This window comes from Nothobranchius furzeri, chromosome 16 (genome assembly GCF_043380555.1).
Source record: "Nothobranchius furzeri strain GRZ-AD chromosome 16, NfurGRZ-RIMD1, whole genome shotgun sequence".
NCBI lineage: Eukaryota > Metazoa > Chordata > Actinopteri > Cyprinodontiformes > Nothobranchiidae > Nothobranchius > Nothobranchius furzeri.
The window spans coordinates 22,616,978-22,638,633 of record NC_091756.1 but is presented as its reverse complement, the minus strand read 5'-3'; the positions used below and the strand labels follow the sequence as shown (position 1 = coordinate 22,638,633).

Genomic DNA, 21,656 nt, shown 5'->3' with positions numbered 1-21,656 from the left:
AATAGTTAAATGATGCAAGCTTTGAACCGAAAGGGGATGTCGGCTTTATACTTCATCCTAAACTCCTCAGCACTCTTCGTTGTTCGTCGACTAACACACAGTGTAGTCTGGTGAGGTCCTCTCAGCACAAACCTTTATTCATCTTAGGTTTTACCAACTAATGAGCTACTGTTATAAAGCAGCCAGACTGGTGCTCCCAAAACAGTTTGATCTCTCCTGAAGCCCCGTTTATGTAACCGTTGGTAAAGGAAGTGTGCTGCTGTGGATCAGATTAACAGCCCTGCATTTTAAAGAATCTTGAAACTAGTTTTGTTATAAAACCTGCTATTTCTTTACCCTTTGAGGATTTTTTGATAATGTGAAATAAAAAGCTGGAATTGTTGTGGTTGTGCCTCAATTAGTGTGCTCCATGGCCCCTTGAGAAAATACAAATTGCTTGTGTTAGTGTCTTTTCCTGTGCGTCTGTGGGAGTTTTAATTCCCCTTGGGAGTCTATTAGATTAGAGGATGCCAGTGAAAATTAGAGCTCACTGCTAAACAAAGGACTTAATAAAGAAGAAGAAGAAGAAGAAAATATCATTTCTATAGCGCCTCTCAAGACAAAAATCACGAGGCGCTTCACAAAAACAAAAAATATAAAAATTGTAAAAATATAAAAAAGCATTTAGAAAATGTTTAAAAATATATTTAAAATGAGCAAGAATAAGCTATTGCGATTTAAAAGAAAAAATGTTAAGAAAGAGAGAGAGTGAATAGGAAAGAGGGAAATCAGTGGATCCTGAGGAAGGTGGAATAGGTGGGGAGAGCAGAATAAAGAGAGGGTGGTGAAGAAGGTCATACAAAAGCCAGCTTGAACAAGTGAGTCTTCAGCTGCTTTTTAAAGGAGACCACTGAGTCCACTGATCTCAGGCTCAGGGGGAGAGAGGTCCAGAGAAAGAAGTCAAAGAATGAGCGGTGGGATTATTTAATCACAAACAAACGTGTGTGCAGAAAGAGTAAAGCCGGGCGTACACTGTGCGACTTTTTCACTTTTTTGAGCCGATTTTCCACTCGTGCGAGAATCCACAAGATCGGGGCGAGTTTTGCGCTGAGCGTCGTGTAGTGTACAGGGTGACCAGCTACCGATCAGCAATCGTGAGTTTGCACGGACTTCTGGAGTGTTTGATATTTTGCTCGTTCCTCGTGAGGGTTGAAGCGGCGCAGCGAGCGGCTGCGACCCAAAAAGTACCAGAACCACTCACGGCGCATGCGCAATCATGCATCAACACCGCTCGCCCGCTATTTCCGTATTAACACACATTTTTATTTCTACACTTTTTTTACACACAATGGTTGTCAAGAAAGCGTGTTTGTCGTGTTCATGTCAAATTAAACTGATCACAAAACACAGATTTACTTTCTTTATTTCGTTTTCCTCATCCAACCCCCATAAATCCCCGTGTGTCCCCCTGCAGCACTCCCGAAGGACAACAGGCAAGACAAAAAAGTCTGACGTGTTGAGTAAAAACTGCTATTTTTAGCATATTTTTAGGTCTGCCGTGTTGCTACCAGACGTACAGTGTGAGCACATGACTCGTGAGATCTGCCCTGCGAGGAAGTCGTACAGTTTGAGCTGAAGCTGAATGCTGCAAGTGAAAAAGTTGCACAGTGTCCGCCCAGCTTAAGAGCTGCCGCTGAGAAACAGCAACATCTTCTGGTGTTTGAACTAGTATCATGATCTTAAGAATAGTTCAAAGTGAAGTTACCTGAAAAACAGCTCTTGCAATATAAACATTTCAGTGTTTACTGTGGGAAACCAGAAAGTCTGAGGAGCGGATTAGCCGCAGCACAAAGGCGAGGTAATAGCCTGAGGAATTTAAGAAGTTTTGAACTCCAAAAGGAAACATTTCCAGGTCATGCAGAGAAGCAGAATAATAATCAGTTGGAGAAGTTGGTATGACTCAAGCCAGCCTTCAAAAGTGTACTTCACTGAAAAACTGCATCATACGTGTTACTGTTAAATTACAGTTGGTCCATCTGAGCTTCACATGCAGGGAAAGGTTGTATTCATGCAACCATGGAAGGTAGGGTAGGGCTGTCGATTAATCATATATTCTATTTGATGATGTTTCAACTGGAACGAGACTGTGGTCTGCTGCTAAAGATGTGAAAATACAACAAAATTATAAAAGGTTCAAAAAAGTGTACTAAATTCATGTTGTCTAGTTTTCTTTTTCCCATCTGAGCATTTTATGCTTGTATTATACATCACTCATCTCAGTCTAAATAACAGATCTAAATACATCCACATATAGTCAGTCGAATTTAATTATTTCAAGAACATTTTTAGTAGCAAGCTACTGGAAATGCTAATAACATTTCATTTCTACTGGTAACATTATGATGGTGGCGTATGTATTGTAACGTGTGTGGGTTGGCAATAATCCAGATTAAATTATTATCAAAAATAGATGCATTGGTGAATTACATGCTACAACGGCTTGCCACAGCCTTGCTGTGATATGTGTGTGTGTGTATGATTGTGGGATGTGTGTATGTATGAGAAGAATGTGTGCATGTGCAGTGTTTGCGAAAACACGTCGGTGACGTGTTTTAATTTTATCAAACAAAAAACTTTAAATCGTTGGAAAATATGACCAATGTGCCTCTTCTCTGATCTCGGCAAAATAAAATAAACCTGAAAACCACAAATTGACTGTCGATAATTAACTCCGTATCCGTGACAGACCTTTTTTTCGATATTCCATCAGAAATCGTCTCTGGTCGCATTCTGACTCAGGTGTCTCAACCCGCGATCATTATAATAATAATAATAAATCAATAGATAACAGGACACTGATCGATGAAGACTAACTTGGCTTTGCAGCGAGAATTTATCCGTTTTCTTCAGCCAACACCACCAAGTGATGCAAATAATGCTGTAACTCTTCTCGTCAGAGCTGACTGCTGCTCTTAGCACGACTACGGCTTTCTGTATACAGAAGAGATCGGTCCAACTTTCCTTGAAACAAAATAATTGCAGGCCTCCAGACGTTTGAAAGCCTTTCATTTTCATGAGTCGAGTGTCCAGGAATTTCAGTTTGTGAAGAAAACACTGGTGAATTTGACCAACGTTTTCCATCATCCCAGAGCTCATATGGGCTCCTGTCTGTCTAGACAAATAGATGAGCGGAGAAAATATCTTATTTTGAAATATCAGAGGTGAAGTAACATTTCAGGAGTGAATAAGAAGGGGGTGTTCCCGTTTGGAGTTGGCGTTTGGAGGTTTCCTCAGCCCTACCGAGCACCCGCACTAAACAACCGCACTGCCTTAAACTTGCTGTCGGTGTGTCTGTCCTGACAACAGAAGCAAACTAGCAAATTGCGTGACTCAGTTGAGCAAGAAATGGCACAGGCAATGGAACGCAATAGATGGATCTACGATCTCCAAGCATCACCACTTTATAATCCTTAACGATCATATGTTGTCAGATCGCACAGCCCTACACCGACGGAGTGTCAAACCTCAGATTCAGGAGGAGCAATGTGGTTTTCGTCCTAGCTGTGGAACACGGGACCAGCTCTATACACTTAGGGGGTCTTGGTGGGTGTGTGGGAGTTCACCAAACTAATCTACATGGGTTTGTGGACTTGGAGAAGGCGTTTGACTGCGTCCCTTGGAAGGAACTTTGGGGGTTACTTGGGGAGAATGGAATACCAGGCCCTCTGACACGAGCTGTTAGGCTCCTGTATGACCCATGTCACAGGTTGGTTCGCACAGCCGGCAGTAAGTCATTTCCAGTTAGCGTTGGGCTCCACCATGGTTGCCCTTTGTCAACGATTCTGTTCATAACTTTTATAGACAGGATTTCTAGGCGCAGCCAAGGTGCAGAGATGATCCGTTTTGGAGGCCAAAAGATGATGTGGTCCTGTTGGCTTCTTCAGAACATGATCTCCGGCTCTCACTAGAGGAGTTCGCAGCAGAGTGTGAAGCAGCTGGGATGAGAATCAGTTCCTCTAAATCCGAGACCATGGTCTTAAGTTTGAAAAGGGCAGAATGCCTTCTCTGGGTCAGGGATGAGGTCCTGCCCCAAGTGGAGGAGTTTAAGTATCTCAGGGTCTTGTTCACAAGTGAGGGAAAGATGGAGCGCAAGATCAACAGGCGGATTGGTGCTGCATCTGCAGTGATGCGGGCATTGTACCGACCTGTAGTGGTGAAGAGAGAGTTGAGCCGGAAGCCATAGCACTCGATTTACCGGTCGATCTACGTTCCTAGCCTGACCTATGGTCATGAGCTTTGGGTAGTGACGGAAATAATCAGCGGCTGAAATGAGTTTTCTCCACAGGGTGGCTGGGCTCTCCCTTAGATACTGTGAGAAGCTCGGTCGTCCAGGAGGGATTTTGACTTGACCCGCTGCTCCTCCTCATCAAGAGCAACCATCCAAGGTGGCTAGGGCATCTTTGGAGTCACACTGCTGTCAACTGATCGGAAGCAAGATGTTCAAAAATCATGAATATTAACGAGTAAGACTCGTCCTGCACCCTCAAAGTCTACCCCCTGAAACAGGAGCGCCAGAGCTTTAATTTTCACAGACAACTCACAAGGCATTAAATCATACTAGACACCACAGCAGATTGTTAAAACAAGTGAATTCCCGCTTTAAAGCTGTGTGTTGAATAACAGTTGTGACAATAGGGATAAAAAGTGATCCAATCATTGCAAGCCAAAAATTTATTTTGGATTCCTGCTCATGGTGAGTGGATGTAAACTTTCAACTAATGCATTTTATTAAGAATGTTGTCTGACTGCTAAAAGTGGGTAAAAAAGAACCTGTTTCCAAATAAAATGAATGAATAACTGAATAACAAAAAACACCAGATATGCTTGTGTTCGGGCAGAATAAATGTCCCATCCTAAGGGAATGGTTTACTGACGGATCAGTAATTTTGGGGTGGGAGCAGCCGACTCATTAAGTAGTAAGCATTTTCTACAGTACTGGTGCAAGTGCAGCATTTTTACAAGATGTGTGTATTAGCCCACAGCGCTTGCAAAATATGGCTACAAAATAATCCTTACGCAGAAGACGAGGACATTTTACAAGACGGAACAACAGCCCAGGCTTCGCCATTGCTCTGGCATCCCCTTGTTTGTCCTTCTGTCAGTCGTCACAGTTGTCAGTACTCCAAAAATATACTAACAAACTTCAAAGCTCACAGGGAGATTTAGATAGGAACGTTCCTTCAACCCAAAGTATGGGTTTCCCTGAATTGTAGAACTAAAGAGCTCTCTGTTACTTTTCTTTTTTTTTTTCAAAGCCAGAAATTCATTGAATAATTTAACAGCTACACTGCCTGTGATCCTATCAGAGCAGTTTAATTCAGCTAAAATCAGCTAAGGCCTAAGAGCTCCATCACTGCAGTTCATCTGAGCTGGCCTGACACGAGTCTGTCTCCAGTACAGGTTTACCAGGAAGTTCAATTTCTAAGTATAATAATAATAATAATAATAATAATAATAATAATGACAACATCACAAGCGCATCCCCCGAGAAGCATACGTCACTAAAATCAGACAGCTAACCGAAACAACAATGCTGAAAAGATAAAAAAGAGCCACCATTAACACTTCTTTTTGTGGCCACAGATGTGCAAATAAGCCTAACGTTAACTGTTTTTGACACGATTCTGCTCCCGACGAGGGATTTGTCTAGGACAGCTGAAAATCGCAGGGCATTAAAGTGACAGAGCCCTGAAATGTCTCATCCTGGAAAGTATTGAAAAGCTGTTGAGATTAATTTTGCGAGTCTGATTCTGTGATGAAAAAATTCACAACCATGTTTTGCATTGACCAAATGATTGTTAAAAACTCATGTCAACATGTCCAAAGTAAGACACCATTTACTTCTAAGAAACGTTCAACAAATGTTTAGTGACAGAGTAGGGAGTTATTATTAAAAGTATCTTTCCGGAGTTTTCCCCTTTCAGAAATGATGTATGATTTGTCATAAATCCGTAAAAGCGATTGTCTCATCATGAACTGTGATATGATGTAAGCAATAGGTTGTTTTTTTTTTTTGCTACGCACGCACGCCTCCTGCCCCGCAGAGCTACGTGCAATACGAAACTGAGTGCCGACCAGAACTAACCAATAGCGTTAGACTACCACTTACTTGCTTCAAATTTTATGAATACCTCGGCTGATGCAGAGTTGATTAACTTTTCACGGACAAGTAAGTCTCTAAATATAAATATATGAGAACACAGCACGACATGAGAATAATACTCGTAACACAATGTGTTTTAGCTCCGTTTACAGAAGCACATTTAGAAATAGAAACGTGAAGTCGCCATCTTAAAAAACCAGAAGGAGTGTGATATGCTTGTCAGGTACTAGATGGTGCCATCGGATAAGAGAAATACTCTGGAAAGAAGCTTTAAGCCATCAACTTGTTTTAAAGAACATGTTCAACTCATACAGATAAGTTTGAGTATATCAATTTGTGGAGTGGGGTTATGGAATGACATGAATGAAGAACAATGCAAAAAGGAAATGTTTGAGAAGTATATGGTGGATGAGGAATTTTAATGATTGAAGATGAAGAAATCAATAAGTTTTATTGTAGACAGGTGGAAATGAGTTATGGGGTGTTTTGGTATCAATAGATCCAAATAATTAGCAGAATTGTGTCAAATATGTTTATAATGCATTAAGTATTGCTGTAAATAATTAAAAAGAGGCACTTTGAATTGTCAAAGTCAGAATATGTTCCAACTGAAGTGGTCCTGAAGTAAAAAATAGGTGTGTGTGTGTGTGTGTGTGTGTGTGTGTGTGTGTGTGTGTGTGTGTGTGTGTGTGTGTGTGTGTGTGTGTGTGTGTGTGTGTGTGTGTGTGTGTGTGTGTGTGTGTGTGTGTGTGTGTGCATACTAGGGATGTGAATCTCAGAGCAACTCACGATTCGATTCCGATTCTCGGGGTGCCGATTCGATTCAGAATAGATTCGATTTAAATCGATTCACAATTAATATTAACCAAGAGTGTCAGTTCTAGGATGAACTACTTTGTTGTGCAAGTTAGTTAAAGCTATGGGACATTTTTATTTGACTAAACTGGTCGTGCTAAAAAAAATGCTAATTTACAAGGTAAACTAAAGTGATTCTAAAACTGTAACCAGAAACAATCTTATGACCAAAAGGCAACATTTATTTTTGCTTACCTTGTAAAATATAACAAATCTGTAGTTACCTAATAGTAGCTTTGAAAGTAATACGGTAAAATACTTTAAGTATCTGTGGAAACAAGTTTAACATTTGAGTCCTCAACCTGTTTAAAAAAAGTGCCTCGGATTTCTTACAAAGGAAAATGTGTTCTCTCGTTTATCAAAAACTTCAAATAAACACGAGTAATCCTGAGTGCTCACTTATCAACTTAGAAAATAAATATGAGAATATCTCAAATTAATGAGTATGGAAAAAAAATTACATTCTGCTTGTCAGCAGATTCAAACATAAATCATCCCAATTTATGGGACCACAAAAGTAAACGGAGTACTGACTCTCCTAACAAAGATAAAAATAAAAAACAGACAAAAGTGCATCTCAAACCTGTAACGTGCCAAACATTTGAGTTCCTGGAATCGATTCTGAACCTTTGTGAATCGATTCTGAATCTTTATAAATAAGAAACCCGATTCAGACTTGAATCGATTTTTTTCAGCACCTCTACTGTTGAATGTCCATTAAATGAGCAAAAAACGGTTGGCACGTTCAGTCCTACAGTTGACCTTACACCTATGCATTACTTTAGCTTTTAATAGACATCCATACATGAGTAGCTTTGTGTGCACGGCAAACAATTGGCTATGTACAGCACGGTACATAGGAAACCAAAAACAAAGTATGCACCAGGATATAAACACATCAGCAGCACAGTCACATGAGACTAAGCTAATCAACAGGGCCCAGTCCAAATATCGATCCCTCTTATTGGGTCATAATTAATTAGCTGAAGAATCACAGCGTTTTGCTGCCTCTAGGGATATACGTTCAGCAAAAATCTTAGGTGAAAAAGGTGTTCCCAACTCTACTTTTTGAGACTAAACTATACATTTTATTATATAAAGGTGGAGATGTGAAACGTGAATCTTCAGGAAATATTTAGAACGCGTGTCTGCTGAAGCATAAAACTTTCAAAACATGCCAAAGGGTTTTAGAACTAGCTGATAGTAAAGTTCAGTCCCTTTCCCCACATGCAGTAAAAATATTCTCTTCATGCGTGTTGTAGCGCTGTTCTGTCATTTGTTTTTCCATTCCTTCTACAGTAAGAAATTGTATTGTCTCTCATCAAACCCCATACCACCTCGGCTTCCTCTCCAATTATAAACTCTTTGACAACAATGGTTGCTTGATCCACCTGGTGCTCATAGACTTTACCCGCTCAGATGGCCAGGTCCTGATTGTCTTCCTGCTGCTATAATTACATCTCATTCTTTAGTGCCACTTCAGGAGAATCATAAATACCTCTGTGCACTCATCAGCTTTTTAGATCTGATAAGGAGACTCCTGCCAGCTCAAACCATGTCTGCCACCTGCCTAGCATGGAAAGTTCATCAATAAGATGTGGATTTTTTTCTAAAGAAAACTCATGAAATCCTCCATTATTGGGGTTGCGTTTCCTATCATTAAGTAAAAATCAGAGAAATGGATAATTAACGTCGGGATTCAAATGTCAAAATGTTCAACATAATAAGGAATTTATAAGGGCTGAGCTGATGCAGATACCAACATTGGGTATCTGTAGGATACCAAGTAAATGTAAATACTACCGGATACCAGCGTGATGGGAGCTTTGCTTCCTTCTAACAGTATTAAGTTGTGCACAAAAGTTACAACCCGGTAAGCGGTGGTGATGCACCATAAATTGAATACAAGTCACTTAAGAAAAAAACAAAAAGAAGAATGTGAAGACACAGAAGGAGAAGAAGATCAAAAACAAGAAGGTATGGAGCAGCCTGACTTTAAGCAGCTAGGTGGCAGAGTAGCAGCTACATCAGGGGAGCGAAGGGCTTTCCAGGTGAACAAACGTGAAAAAAGTAAAGGTTGGTTTATGCTTGACGCGTCCGCGAGGTCCGCACGGCTCCGCGCGGAAAAGTTGCGCCATTTTGCGTCATTTTAACAACCACGCCCCTCCACCGCGCCTCCGCACGGCCCAAAATTTCCGCAACGCGCACCTAGGAAATTTTCTAACCACGCGGACGGTCGGACGCGGAAAAACATGGCGGACTGGCAAGAACTAGTATGGCAGAGGTTGGTAAATACAGACATTTGTATGATTCAGCTCTCAGAGATCACCGTGATCAACATGTTGTTAATAATTCTTGGAGAGAAATAGCTCGCACTGTCGGAAAAGACGAGGACGCTGTTAAAAATGCTGGAATGCCATGTTGTAAACAGTAATTTTTACTTCTACTATGGTGTAGTGTTGGATGCATGCCGTAGAGCTCCATGCTGCCCCCTACAGTTTGGGAGAATATTGGCTCACCGCAGAGACAAGCCGCATGAACCATAAACGCTGCGAGTTGTGAAGCGCGTTCCATCCGCGAGCCGCATCACCAAGCGGAAAGTGAATGTGTCAAGCATAAACCAAGCTTAAGGCAGATGGTTAATTAGGTCTTAATGTTCTTCCAGTGGCTCAGCCATTGTGCGGTCAAAGTCTTGATCATACAGCGTTGTATTTAGATCAAAATAAAAAACTAAAATAAAAACATAAAAAAGTTGAAAAATAAAAATCAAAAACACGGGGTAGGTGGTAATGAAACAGCTGGAACTAATTATGGTCAGTGCGCGTGTCGCTCCACGTCTCAGTACGTCATCGCACATTTCCTGAAATGTTTTATGTAGTACATGTCAGGAGAGAAAACTTGTTGTGAACATTCCTAGAGGAAGCACCAACGTGGTGATCCTCCAAGGCGGTGCCATCGAGATTCATCTGAAGACTGGAGAGGCAGCCGGTAAGACGCCGATTTGTAGCGCATGTGCGATGCCGATCAGCTGATGGGTGATTGTTAAGCGCAGCTCGGAGCTGGCACTGTGGACTCCGGTGCGCATCATAAATGTTTGGGTTGGGTGTTTAGAAATCAACTTGGTGTTTGATTGTTAATAAGCTATTTCAGATCTGCTAATTATTTAATGTTGTGATGTAAAATTGAAACATAAATAGCTGAAGTGATGAATTTGAGTATCACACATTTACCTATTTTATGAATGGTAGTTTACATAGGGATAATGATAATTTACACAATTACACTGTTTTTGTTTAGGTTTTTCACCTGCTCGTAGGCTTTGCCTTGCTTCGTGCTTCGTCATCTCCCATTTCCATCTTGAATAATATGAAATGGAAATGAAATAAAGGAAAATGAAAAGTGAAGCCATGAAGTCCTGAGTGGAATCCTGCGCATATTTCTCCAGCTAGATGATCCCTGTCAAGTGGGGATTGTGTCCCACACAAGAACTTGACAGCCCTAGTTTTGTGTGTGTACAGGTCAATGATGCCAGTAACATTTTCCTTAGTAAAAGATCTGCTGGCTTTCGTTTTGTGTTTTGGTGAGTGGCGTTGGGATAATAAGTCATGTTTTGAGCATGAGGACAACCAACAAGTAGTAGATACCAAGAAGCCAAGTACACAAATGCAAAAAACAAAAATGGGAGGAGAGAGATGCTCGTCGTCCAGCTGGAAATGCAGCCAGTGTTTAGAGGTTGTGTCAACTAAAACTCGACTATTTTAAGGTTGTTTGTTCGATCCGTGCTGCTGAAAAAGTCTCATCTAGATTCAAAACTCACTATGTCAGAGTCGTGGCATGGCGACGTCCAACATTTTTAATAACTACTTTAATTTACAAAACAAATAAATCTGTTAGCTAGTGGTGCGACGGATCAAAAATCTCATGGTTCGGATAATGTCGTGGTTTTCAGTCAAGGATCGGATCTCCCGTTGTGTTCAGCTTTCACTCATATCCTCGCCGTCTGTTTTTCTTTCATCCTCCATAATATTTGCTGTTTGTGTCATCTTTGTTTTTTAAAGGGGAGCCAAAATGCTCCCAAACATGCTTCCTAAACAATACAAGTGGTTTTTCTCCTCCTCCTTCATTACCGCCGCTGTGCGTTTCTCCTTTGGACTGAACAGGTAGCACATCCGTCCTCCACGTGACCGATCCGCGAACCGCCTGTGTGCCGAACCATAGAGAAAGATCCGTAAGGATCACCAATCAATGATGATCCGTTGCACCCCTACTGTTAGCAGTTTGTTTCTCACTGCTAGCTCTGCCCTCTTGGGTCGCCAGGAAATTCCTCCTTGTGGGACATTTTTCAAACAGGACAGATTATCTGTCGTATTTCTGCTTATTAGCAACTAGACTTAACCTGGGTTAGCATTAAAATAGAACTACCTTTCCCGTTACTTGTTAATTTGTAATTTACTGAAACAAGGTTGCTTATGAGAGGGCAAGCAAGTTGCAGACATGTTACCGTAACAACCTTTAGTATGCCCTCCTAATCGCTCCATCATAGGGTTCATCAAGGGTACGAAATGGTTCCCTGTTGCTCGCTCAAGTGATAAGCTGCCTGCGTTTTGATGGTGCATAAAGAGTTTGAACAATCAGACTGAAACGACACAGGAGAATGCATGAATAAAGAGAAGGGAACCGGCAGCTTTCTGCTGCGTTTTTGTTCAATAAAAGTGAAAACAGAGCTGAGGTGACGGCCAGAGAAGAAAGGACTGTGTGGTAAGAGGGAATGAAACAGCAGTGAAGGACAATGAAAAGTGAAAGAAGGGACAAAGTGAACAGAAACACCGTGGGATTGCTTTCTGTCAAATGCAATAAAGGGCGAGTAATGCTGTCAGGAAGTGAAGAAAGCCTCAGGAGTAGATTTTCCATTCGGAACAGATTCACCACACAGTTTTCAGAAGGCCGATGTGCTACGTTTATTCCACTCTCCTTCTGAAGCTCTCTGATGGTTTCCTTCTGTAAAAATGGGGACATTTAGATAAAGACCTTTACTGAGGGAGCTATAGTTCATACAAAACATTTAATAAATGGGCCTATGTTGGTATCTGATGTTGATGGGAGCAAAAACCTGAGGCGCTAATGCTTATTTTTTAAAGAGGACACTGCACTTTGTGCTGCAAGAGTGAAAAACTATGATAACACGAAGGCTCTGAATCTGGCAACATAAACTGCTATTTGGCCATTTTCAACAGGCTTTAGGAGCAGTGGTGGCTCACTTTCAGTCCACTTGTAGGAAACGGTTCCTTCACTTAGTTTAGCGTTGACGCCTTATAGAAGGAATCAGGGCCCATGCCTCCCACGGCTTCTGCTAAACTAATGAAAGTAGTGATTGTTTTAGCAGGCAGCAAACAAGCGCGCACCTCTGGTGTAAAGGCTCTGGGTTTGTAAGTACTTTGTTACTTTCTGGTGTATCAAAGGATAAAAAGCTTTGCATTTGTAATGCTAGTAGGTTCAAATAGAGGCAAATGGACTTTTTGATTATCGCCCATGCTGAAACAGAGAGAGAGTCTGGTAACCCGCAGGCAGAGAGGCACGTGAGGGGCGGGACTAGGCAGCTCAAAAATGACCAGTTAGAAAAAAAAGACGGAAATGCTGACTCTACCACGCGATGCTGTAGTGTTTTAGCTGTAGTAAAAAAAGGCGTCTAGCAACGGCGCAAACATATATTTTTTATTTTAGAAGAAATGCTTTTAGCGCTTCTGCTTGTTGTGGTTTTAAAGACATTCAAGTCATTTAGAACAGAGGAAAGAGCTGCAGCGAACTCCGCTTAGTCGCCATGTTTATGAGAAACTCAGCGTTGTGGTGTGTGACGTACGCTACTCAGCGCTGATTGGCTCGGTGAGAAGTCTCAGGGGGTGGGGCTATTTGAATAGGAGGGTTCCCAGAGCCTTTCTCTGTGCAGAATTAAACAGAGGAGGAGTCTGGCAGGCCAGGGTAGCTACTGATGGTATTTGTTGTGGTTTTATATTTGTCCAGAATTTTGGTCAGCATTGAGTATTTTAAATATTCCAAGTTAATAATGTTCTTTACATATATTAGGTTATTGTTTATTTTGTTTCATTTTATTTTCCTTACTGTGACTGTCCACTGCTCCGCTCAGTCTGAGCACAAACAGGATGGATCTGCTCGTTTCAGATTGCGTTTCTAGTTAAATTCACTCTTATTAAGCTGAAAGTTGACATTTGGAAATAAATTAGGGAAACAAATCTATAAATTTAATGGATTTCTAACTTCCTTGAGGAAGCTACCTCCAACTACCAGCATTCCCATATTTAGTAGTCAAGTATCTATTTGAAGAGACTGCTATGACAAAGATGGATCAGGTTTCTCAAAAGCAAAAAAACTTTGTTCTTTTGGGAGCAAGAAGAGCATGAATATCTAATCCCAGACATCTTCACCGTGCAGCAATCGGCGCTGCTGATTACCCACTCAGTTGCACGTTTAGTGCACTCAGGCCTCCTTCAGAGGTGCAGCTGAAACACAGCAGGTCAAGTACGACTAACAGAAACAGGAAAAACGTGTCATGAAGCCGTTTAGATTATAGCAGCTGATTAGTCAGCTTCACGTTCATCAGACTTGAGGTGAATCAGATATGTTTCTGATTACTGATCAGGAGCTATTTAGCCTGGACAGAGTTCTCAGGAAAGACTACATCACTCACAAAGGTGTTAAGTGACTAAGTAGAAACTCTTTATCTTACTTAATAGAACTTTGGGAGCCAATACTACAACAGAGTAATTATGTATTAAAAACTTCTTACTTCTACACCTAGAGCTTCACACAGTTATCTGTACCTTCTACTCCTTGTATGAAGTAAATATTCATCATGCACATTTCACTTCCACTTGCCATTGTTAAAGAAATATTTCATAGAGACAATAAACCCATCCAGATAATCGCACCATCCAGAGAAAGTCTGATTGCAGTTAGATAAAACTTTTAAGCGTCTATCAACCTGACACCCTATTGGTAGGTACTATCCACATATGGTTAGGGGTCATGTATTGTACACGTGGGACTACGAAGACCATACTACACTGGTTGCTCTTTGTTGGGAACTCTTTGCTGGAACTTTTACGCTAGCTGGATTCCAGTTGCATACCGACAATCGCACATGGTGGTTAAAGCCACTAAAGACTGAAACCCAACCCTCTACCTGGTTGAGTCTACTTTAGTTTGGATACACATTTCCTGTTCTCATTATTACTGTTATTAATATTGTCCCAACATTATTATTGTTTGTTTATTATTGTGTGTGGGCATTTCCCCCTTATCACGCTTGCTATTTATGTCGTTACAATTCATCTGATGTTATGAAAACTTCTTTGAGGTGGAATTTATTTCCCACTCAGGCTCCTGCAGTCGACCCTTGTTCTGGTACAATCCTGCAGTCGCTTGAAGTGTTATGTTACAAATGAAAACGAATACTTCTGACATCTCTGATCACTCATGGTTTTAAATAAGTAGCAGTAATCCTAAACACAAACATTCAGGACTAAAAACCACATAAACAATTGCATTGGACAAAAAGATGATTTCAAAAAACAGATAAACTTTGTCTTTACATTAAATCACAGATTTTATGATCTACCCTTTTAAATGGGAAATGATTTACGTCTTGTGATTTACTATTTGCCAGGTCAGACGAGATTTTCAAAGTTATTATTATTATTATAGCTTTAAAACCAAATAAAATCACCTCAGAGCAGGGGTGTCAAATGTGCGGCCCGCGGGCCGGATCCGGCCCGTAAGCGGGTTAAATCCGGCCCGCGAGATGGTTGTGTAAACTTTATTTTCATACTTTACAATGTAGAGTGAAAATAAACTTATCTTTGTGAGCAAGTTTCCTCTGTAATGAGTATAAATAAAACAAAGCTGCGCTCAAGGCTCACATAAGAACTTGAGACACATCCTGAAGTCGGCCGCCACTCAGGATGTGACTCCTGATATTGATGTGCTGGTGAAAGCTAAAAGATGAAAAGTAAAATGAGTCAAATATATTTTAAGTGCTGCATGAAACTGATCTAGCCATGTGATCTGTAAGCTCTTTGAATCACTAAGGAATGTTTTTTTTTTATTTATTGATTATTTTTTTCAAATTTTCAAGTACACTTCAGGTGTTGTACTTGTTCTATTTTGGATACACTGTCCTCAGGCTCCAGCCTTGTTTTATATTGATTGTATTAAAACAAAGAAAACAATCTGAAGTTGTTTTTAATTTACCGGTCCGGCCCACTTGTGGCCCCTGAGCTAAAATGAGTTTGACACCCCTGCCTCAGAGCATGTAAACATTTCTGCACCTTAGAGGAAGTTTGCGTTATTGTTGTCAATTGAAATGTGTATAATAATTCAGCTACTAGTACCTGCCCGTGGCTCCACAGTCCGATTGGCATTTTGATCCATGAAGACAAATCTTCCACCAGTGAAGTCTGAGCCATAGTCAGACAGGTAGAGGAGAGAGGTGTAGTCAAAAGAGCCATAAGTCACCTGGCAGAGAATAACAACGAGTCAAAAACCCGCCGTAGAAACAGGATACTGATCCTTAGAAGGATAAACATCCATGTAGCAACTCAAGGCTGTCCATTTACTTTAAATGAGACAAGAAACAAAGCTAAAAATGTATTGCCAGGAATTAGCATACTCAGGACCCCGCCCTTGTCTGCCACCCAACTTCAACTACCTCCAACCGTGGTTTCTAGTGAGCCCACAGAGGTGACCTATGACGGTGCTGAGCACAACTGAGTCCCGGCAAGCAAAGACTTGACTATCAGGAGCTCAGACACAAGTACCCACCGCCCCCTTGGCCTGGCTTTAAATGGAGTTCAAGTATCTTTATGAGTGATGGAGCTAAAGATGGATGAATGGACAGTCTGCTATAATGAGGACGTCGATCCAGTTTGTTTTGCTGAAGAAATAGCTGAGCTAAGCAAAAATTCTTGATGTTGTTTTACCTAAAATGTTTTAATTGAATGAAAAAAAATGTATTTGATCCCTAAAGAAAAGATGATTTAAGTGAGCAAGACCAGCCGTAGTTGTAGTTAGCCTCCAGATTTGATCTTGAGTGACTTTTGGCTTTTTACAGAAAAAATTCTAAACACTATAGGTTTGGATAAAGTTCACTTTTTTTTTTTTTTTGAAAAGTTTCAACTTCAATCTTGTCTCTCCGAGCTGATGTTTAGTCTTGCTGGTCTGAAACGGTTCCAGGGTTTCCTGAAGTTCTAGGAACTCGTTTCTTTGAGAGCTGATTAAGTAAATTCAATTCAATGATACTTTATTAATCCCAGAGGGAAATTAGAGTTTCAGTACACACGATTCTGAGATCAGACAGACAGAGGCAAAGACACATGACAAGAATTGGTCACTGTGGTCATTCGCAACCCGAGTCACGATCAGAGGGTTACATGAGGATTGGCTCAGGTGGAGGAAAAAAGGCACTTCAGAGTTACCCTCCACAAAAGCAACCAAGAAGGACTCTAAACTGAACTGAAATATCTTATCCACGTGTGAGGGAAAACTGGAGTGTGAGATCGACAGGCAGATTGGTGCTGCGTCTGCAGTGATGTGGGCATTGTACCAGTCTAATTGTGGTAAAAAGAGAGCTGAGCCGGAAGGCAAAGCTCTTGATTTACCGGTGTCGGTACAGGATCGGCTCGGGGTCCTTCGACTGCCGATGACGTCAAAGTAGTGGATTGGCTGAACAAGAAGCTTATGGAAGTTACGTTATCATGTTATGATTTTGATTGGTCAGAACAAACTTGCGGTCGTAGTCTTAGCGGTTGTAGTTTTGTAGTCCAAAAATCAACACTTTTTGGAGAAAATATGTTTGAATTTCTTAAGGAAATGTAAAATATAAGCAAATGATAAACGGTGACCCTCAAAAGCTCTTGATGTTGATGAAATGGGGCAAAATAAAATATAAGAACTTTATTGAAAGACACCAAGCAATATTTAGAGTCAAAGAATGTATTTAGATAACAACTAAGGAAATATACAGACGACCTCCACATTAATACAAACAGATATGGCTTCACATATAAGAACCAGTGTTTCCCTTACATAGGCGTAGCCGTGGCGCCCCGCCACGGCTGAAATCCCAGCGCCATGCCTACAAGATCCCAAGTTTTATTGATTTTTTTTTTGCGCCGTTTCCCGAAGAAGCAGCGGGAACTACTGTGTTGTTGCTTGTGATCACAGGCGGCAGGCAGCAAGGAGGAGGAGGCAGGCCAGGGTGGTTACAGCTAGGGATGAGCCGGATACTCATTTCAGACTAGTATCCGGTACAGATAAAGCATTTTTGACAAATACGAGCATGACACGAGTAAAACCGGGCGGACACTGTGCGACTTTTCACTTTTTTGAGCCGATTTTCCACTCGTGTGAGAATCCACAAGATCGGGGCGAGTTTTGCGCTGAGCGTCGTGTAGTGTACAGGGGGTTATGAGAGGCGATTAACACCACGTGACCAGCCACCGATCAGCAATCGTGAGCTCGCACGGACTTCTGGAGTGTTTGATATTTTGCTCGTTCCTCGTGAAGGTATCGCACTGTTGAAGCGGTGCAGCGAGCGGCTGCGACCCCAAAAGTACCAGTACCGCTCACGGCGCATGCGCAATCGTGCATTAACACCGCTCGCCCGCCATTTCCCTAAAAACACACGTTCGTTTTTATTTCTAAATGTTTTTTACACACAATGATAAGGATTGTCAAGAAAGTGTGTTTGTCGTGTTCATGTCAAATTAAACTGATCACAAAACATAAATTTACTTTCTTTATTTCGTTTTCCTCATCCAACCCCCATGAATCCCTGTGTGTCCTGCAGCACTCCCGAAGGACAACAGGCAAAACAAGACAAAAACGTCTGACGTGTTGTGTAAAAACTGCTATTTTTTAGCATATTTTAGGTCCGACGTGTTGCTACCAGACGTACAGTGTGAGCGCATGACTTGTGAGATCTGCCCAGCGAGGAAGTCGTACAGTTTGAGCTGAAGCTGAATGCTACAAATGAAAAAGTCGCACAGTGTCCTCCGATCCTCTCTCTTGTGTGAGCAGACAATGTCCCTTTCTCTCTCTACATTCCATCACATCATTATTCATAGCTTGTCGTGTATTATAATTAGTCTAGAAAATAAAGTTTATTTTTAATTATATACTTGACTCTGACTGAATTGATACGAAGTGTGTTTATGGTCCCTGAACAAGCAAAGACTCCTAAATTCTTCTAGTTAAACATTCCAAAGTCAATCAGGTTGATATTCTATATTTACATAGAATCATCAAATCTTATGGGTCATGATTTAGCCCCCCAATCTCATTACATTACACCAGTGTTACACAACCATCATAGAATCTGAGGATCAATAAGTGAAATGCTTCCTTTCGACAAAAAACAAGACCAGGTCAGGAATTTAAACACAAGTGACCTCACGGTCTGTAGCAGTAATTCAGTTTCATTACACAGCCATGTCCAGGGCTGATGCGAGATAAAACTGGAATACTATCACACCTGGACTACGGCTCAGACACAATGTCAGCTGAATGATCATGGGGAAGGAAAATCCACCACGAGAAGATGTCAGAGGCTATTTGCATGCAAATGAGGGTTGGGTTGGCCAACTGGCTTCAGAATGAGAGGCCTAGACAGTCTGGGAGGTGAAGTGGATCTTCTGTCATTCGATGCGTCCCCGCTGTTGAGAGCCACTCAGAAAAGATGGAGAGGCATTAATGAAAAAGCTGCTAAACTAATGAGATTAGATGACAAAAAGAGTGAAATGAAACCAACAGAAAATGTACAAACAACCAGCAAACCAGCAATATCTCTTCTGTCTAACATGGTTCGAGTTCAAGAATTAATGAACAAAAACATTTTCCACAGGGGAGCGCGTTTCTGTGCAACACCCCCAGCAGTGAGGTAGGTGGTTGGAAATAGCTTCAGTTGTTGAGTAGTAGTCACTAGCAGTGATGAGAATGACGCTGTTTAAAATAACGGCGTTACTAAAAAAAATTTACGAGTAATCTAATTGATTACCTACTCCTTTCATCATGACCCCGTTTCCGTTAGTGATAAGAAAATGAGTGCGTTACTAATTCAGCAGCGCGGTGTGTTGAAGCTGTCATCAGCTAATCGGGAGCTAAAGAGGCAGATGTTTTCATCCAAGCGCATCACGGCCAGTGAAGAACGAGGAAGACGTGATGAATAGTCTACGGCTGCAGATCCACAGACTCGCTGCTGCAGGCGTGAATCTGCAGCTTCTTGGCGTGACAGCGGGACGTCCCGAAAATCCGCTCACCTGTTCACCGCTTAGAAGTCCTGATCTTCTACCTTCCTAGCTCATCCAGCTGTAACCTGTTTCTGATCGTGTCTTTAGTCCCGCTGTAACACTGATGCATCAGTCTCAGACGTCATGGAGCTCAGGTGTTATTAGAACTACCTGTGTGTGTGTTTACCACCCAGCTGCAGCTCTTCTGTGGTTGGGTCTGACCCACGTCAGTAAATGTAAGTCCTCCACCAGGCTTGTGCCTCTTCTAGTGTCATTTTAAAGGATTTTATTTGTTTATTTAACCGTTACTAGATTACCAGCAACAGAAATGCTGCTAAAAACACACAATTATGTGAAACTGGAAACATTATAATACTGTGTAAAATTATTTATTTCAGTAATTTAACTAGACTGAGAGACCACTTAGGCAAGGCAAGGCAGTTTTGTTTATGTAGCACATTTCAAACACGGACAAGTCAATGTGCTTTACAATTAGCTGGAAATGGCACAAACATAAACAGGAGAACACAAATTAAAAATATACACAGATAAAATTATAATTTAGAGCTAAAAGGAAAACAATTAACGTTGATCAATTACATCACAGATTACAGTGGAGATGACGCAGCATAAGAAACAATTCATGTCGAGGCTGATGAGCACATCGGGGTTTTAAGTTTTGATTTAAACAACACTGGAGAGTCGGGGCAGCGGTCCGGAGAGGCTGAAGTCGCAGACAGGGTGTCCTACTCAAAAGGGGCACAGAGGCTTTATTAGCCCTGTAAAGGGTCATTTTAGCACATAGTGGCTCAAGAAAATGATTTAAAAATATGAAAAAGTTGCTTACTGCTATTCAAATTATCTATTAAAAAACTGTATTTTTTTAAGTCGGGATGTACATCACAGGGTTGTGAAGAAATCACGTCTGCAGCACTACTGCAGACACGGGCTTACATCAGCAGCTGACTGTTTAATGGTGATCAAAACTCAGGAGAGCAAAGATACTTGTCTTGCACAAGAACAAAAAGACAGAAAATAACCAATCTTAACCCTCCCACAGTAAGATTGATGGTTTATCCCTTGGGTCCACGTGGCAAGGGTGAGGAGTGAGCACCACCTCACCCCTGCCACGTGGACCTCAAGGAATAAACCATCAACCCTGCTCAATGGTCAACTTTCCTCAAGGGGTCACCCACAAAGACAGTGGGAGGGTTAAAGCCAATTTAGGATAGAAATCCCCCCCAAAAAATTTTAAACATTAGATTAGACATTAATTCAAAACCATCAAATTTAACTTCTAGTGGATCGATCAGACACAAGTTCAGACGGAGCTGCTGCAAAAGCAGAGAAGAGCAAGGGTGGCCAAGCAGGAAGCTGCTACTCAAAGACCTACCTCACAAACACTGGAACAATATGGAAAAGTTTTACTGTACGACAAGCCAAATGTTTGGGGGACGTAACTGGTTTTAACACCATATGGCTGGTGAAGCATTAAAACCAGAACTCCACTGGCTACTTTAGAATTCGCCTTTGTTCGGCTTCACTTGTTCTGGCTGTTTAAAACATCACAAAACACACTCAAGTTTAAACTCTGAAGGAACAAAAGTTCCTGCCATTAAGAAGGCAAGACAAAACATTCTACTTTCGTTGATCACATGGTTTCATAATATCATAAACCGCCCACCTGTAACAGAAAACAAGTGAAGTCCCTAATTCCCCTACAGAAGCTCATGGCTGGAATGTGAGACTGACTTCACACCCTGGAAAAAAGCAGACTTCTCTCATTGTCGCTGTATATTTCACACTCTGGAGCCTTTTTAAATGATGCAGAAATGCTTCAGTCTAAAGCTCAGCCCTGACCTCACCTCTGCACAATGAGGTCAGATTAACTTGTCATGCAAACACAGATTTGTGCTTCGTTATCTGAAGCCAAACCAGGCGCGGCTCTGTTTGGGTCAGTTACCTTATCGATGTGTGGGTGCCAGTACTCGTCATGTTGGGTCTTGGCTGCTGTGCTGTTGATTCTGGAGAAGAAAGTGGGCTTGGTGAGGTATAGCAGAGTTGGGTCCAAATCAAACGTCCTGGCAACGATGGCCTGGATTCTCCCTCGGACGTCTCTAAACACGAAAAACGGACACAGAAATTTTTATTCAAGGCGGCTTTAGTCAACTTGGTGCACTTACAGGGACCACTGTTGAGGTGGTGAGACTTCAGAAGCTTTTAGACACTCATCAGAACTTTGGCTGTGTTTTAATGAAACTCAGAAAAGAATCATTAGATGCACGTCTACAGCTAACTAATGTCGGAGTCAACCCCATTCAAGATGGCTGCCACAGCTAGCTGACGTTAGCAAACACGAA

At 41.5% G+C, this 21,656-nt stretch overlaps 1 protein-coding gene across 2 annotated transcripts in view; it reads right to left on the bottom strand.

The window, feature by feature from the left end:
* The window catches only part of ogfod3 (2-oxoglutarate and iron dependent oxygenase domain containing 3), a 40,039-nt gene that overhangs the window by 3,716 nt on the left and 14,667 nt on the right, over window positions 1-21,656 (bottom strand). For both annotated transcript variants that reach the window (XM_015963734.3, XM_015963733.3), the window contains exons 7-8: window positions 21,260-21,413; window positions 15,403-15,526 (exon numbers count right to left, since the gene is read on the bottom strand). In XM_015963734.3, coding sequence (XP_015819220.1) covers window positions 15,403-15,526; window positions 21,260-21,413 — 278 coding nt within the window. The remainder of the gene's footprint in view (window positions 1-15,402; window positions 15,527-21,259; window positions 21,414-21,656) is intronic.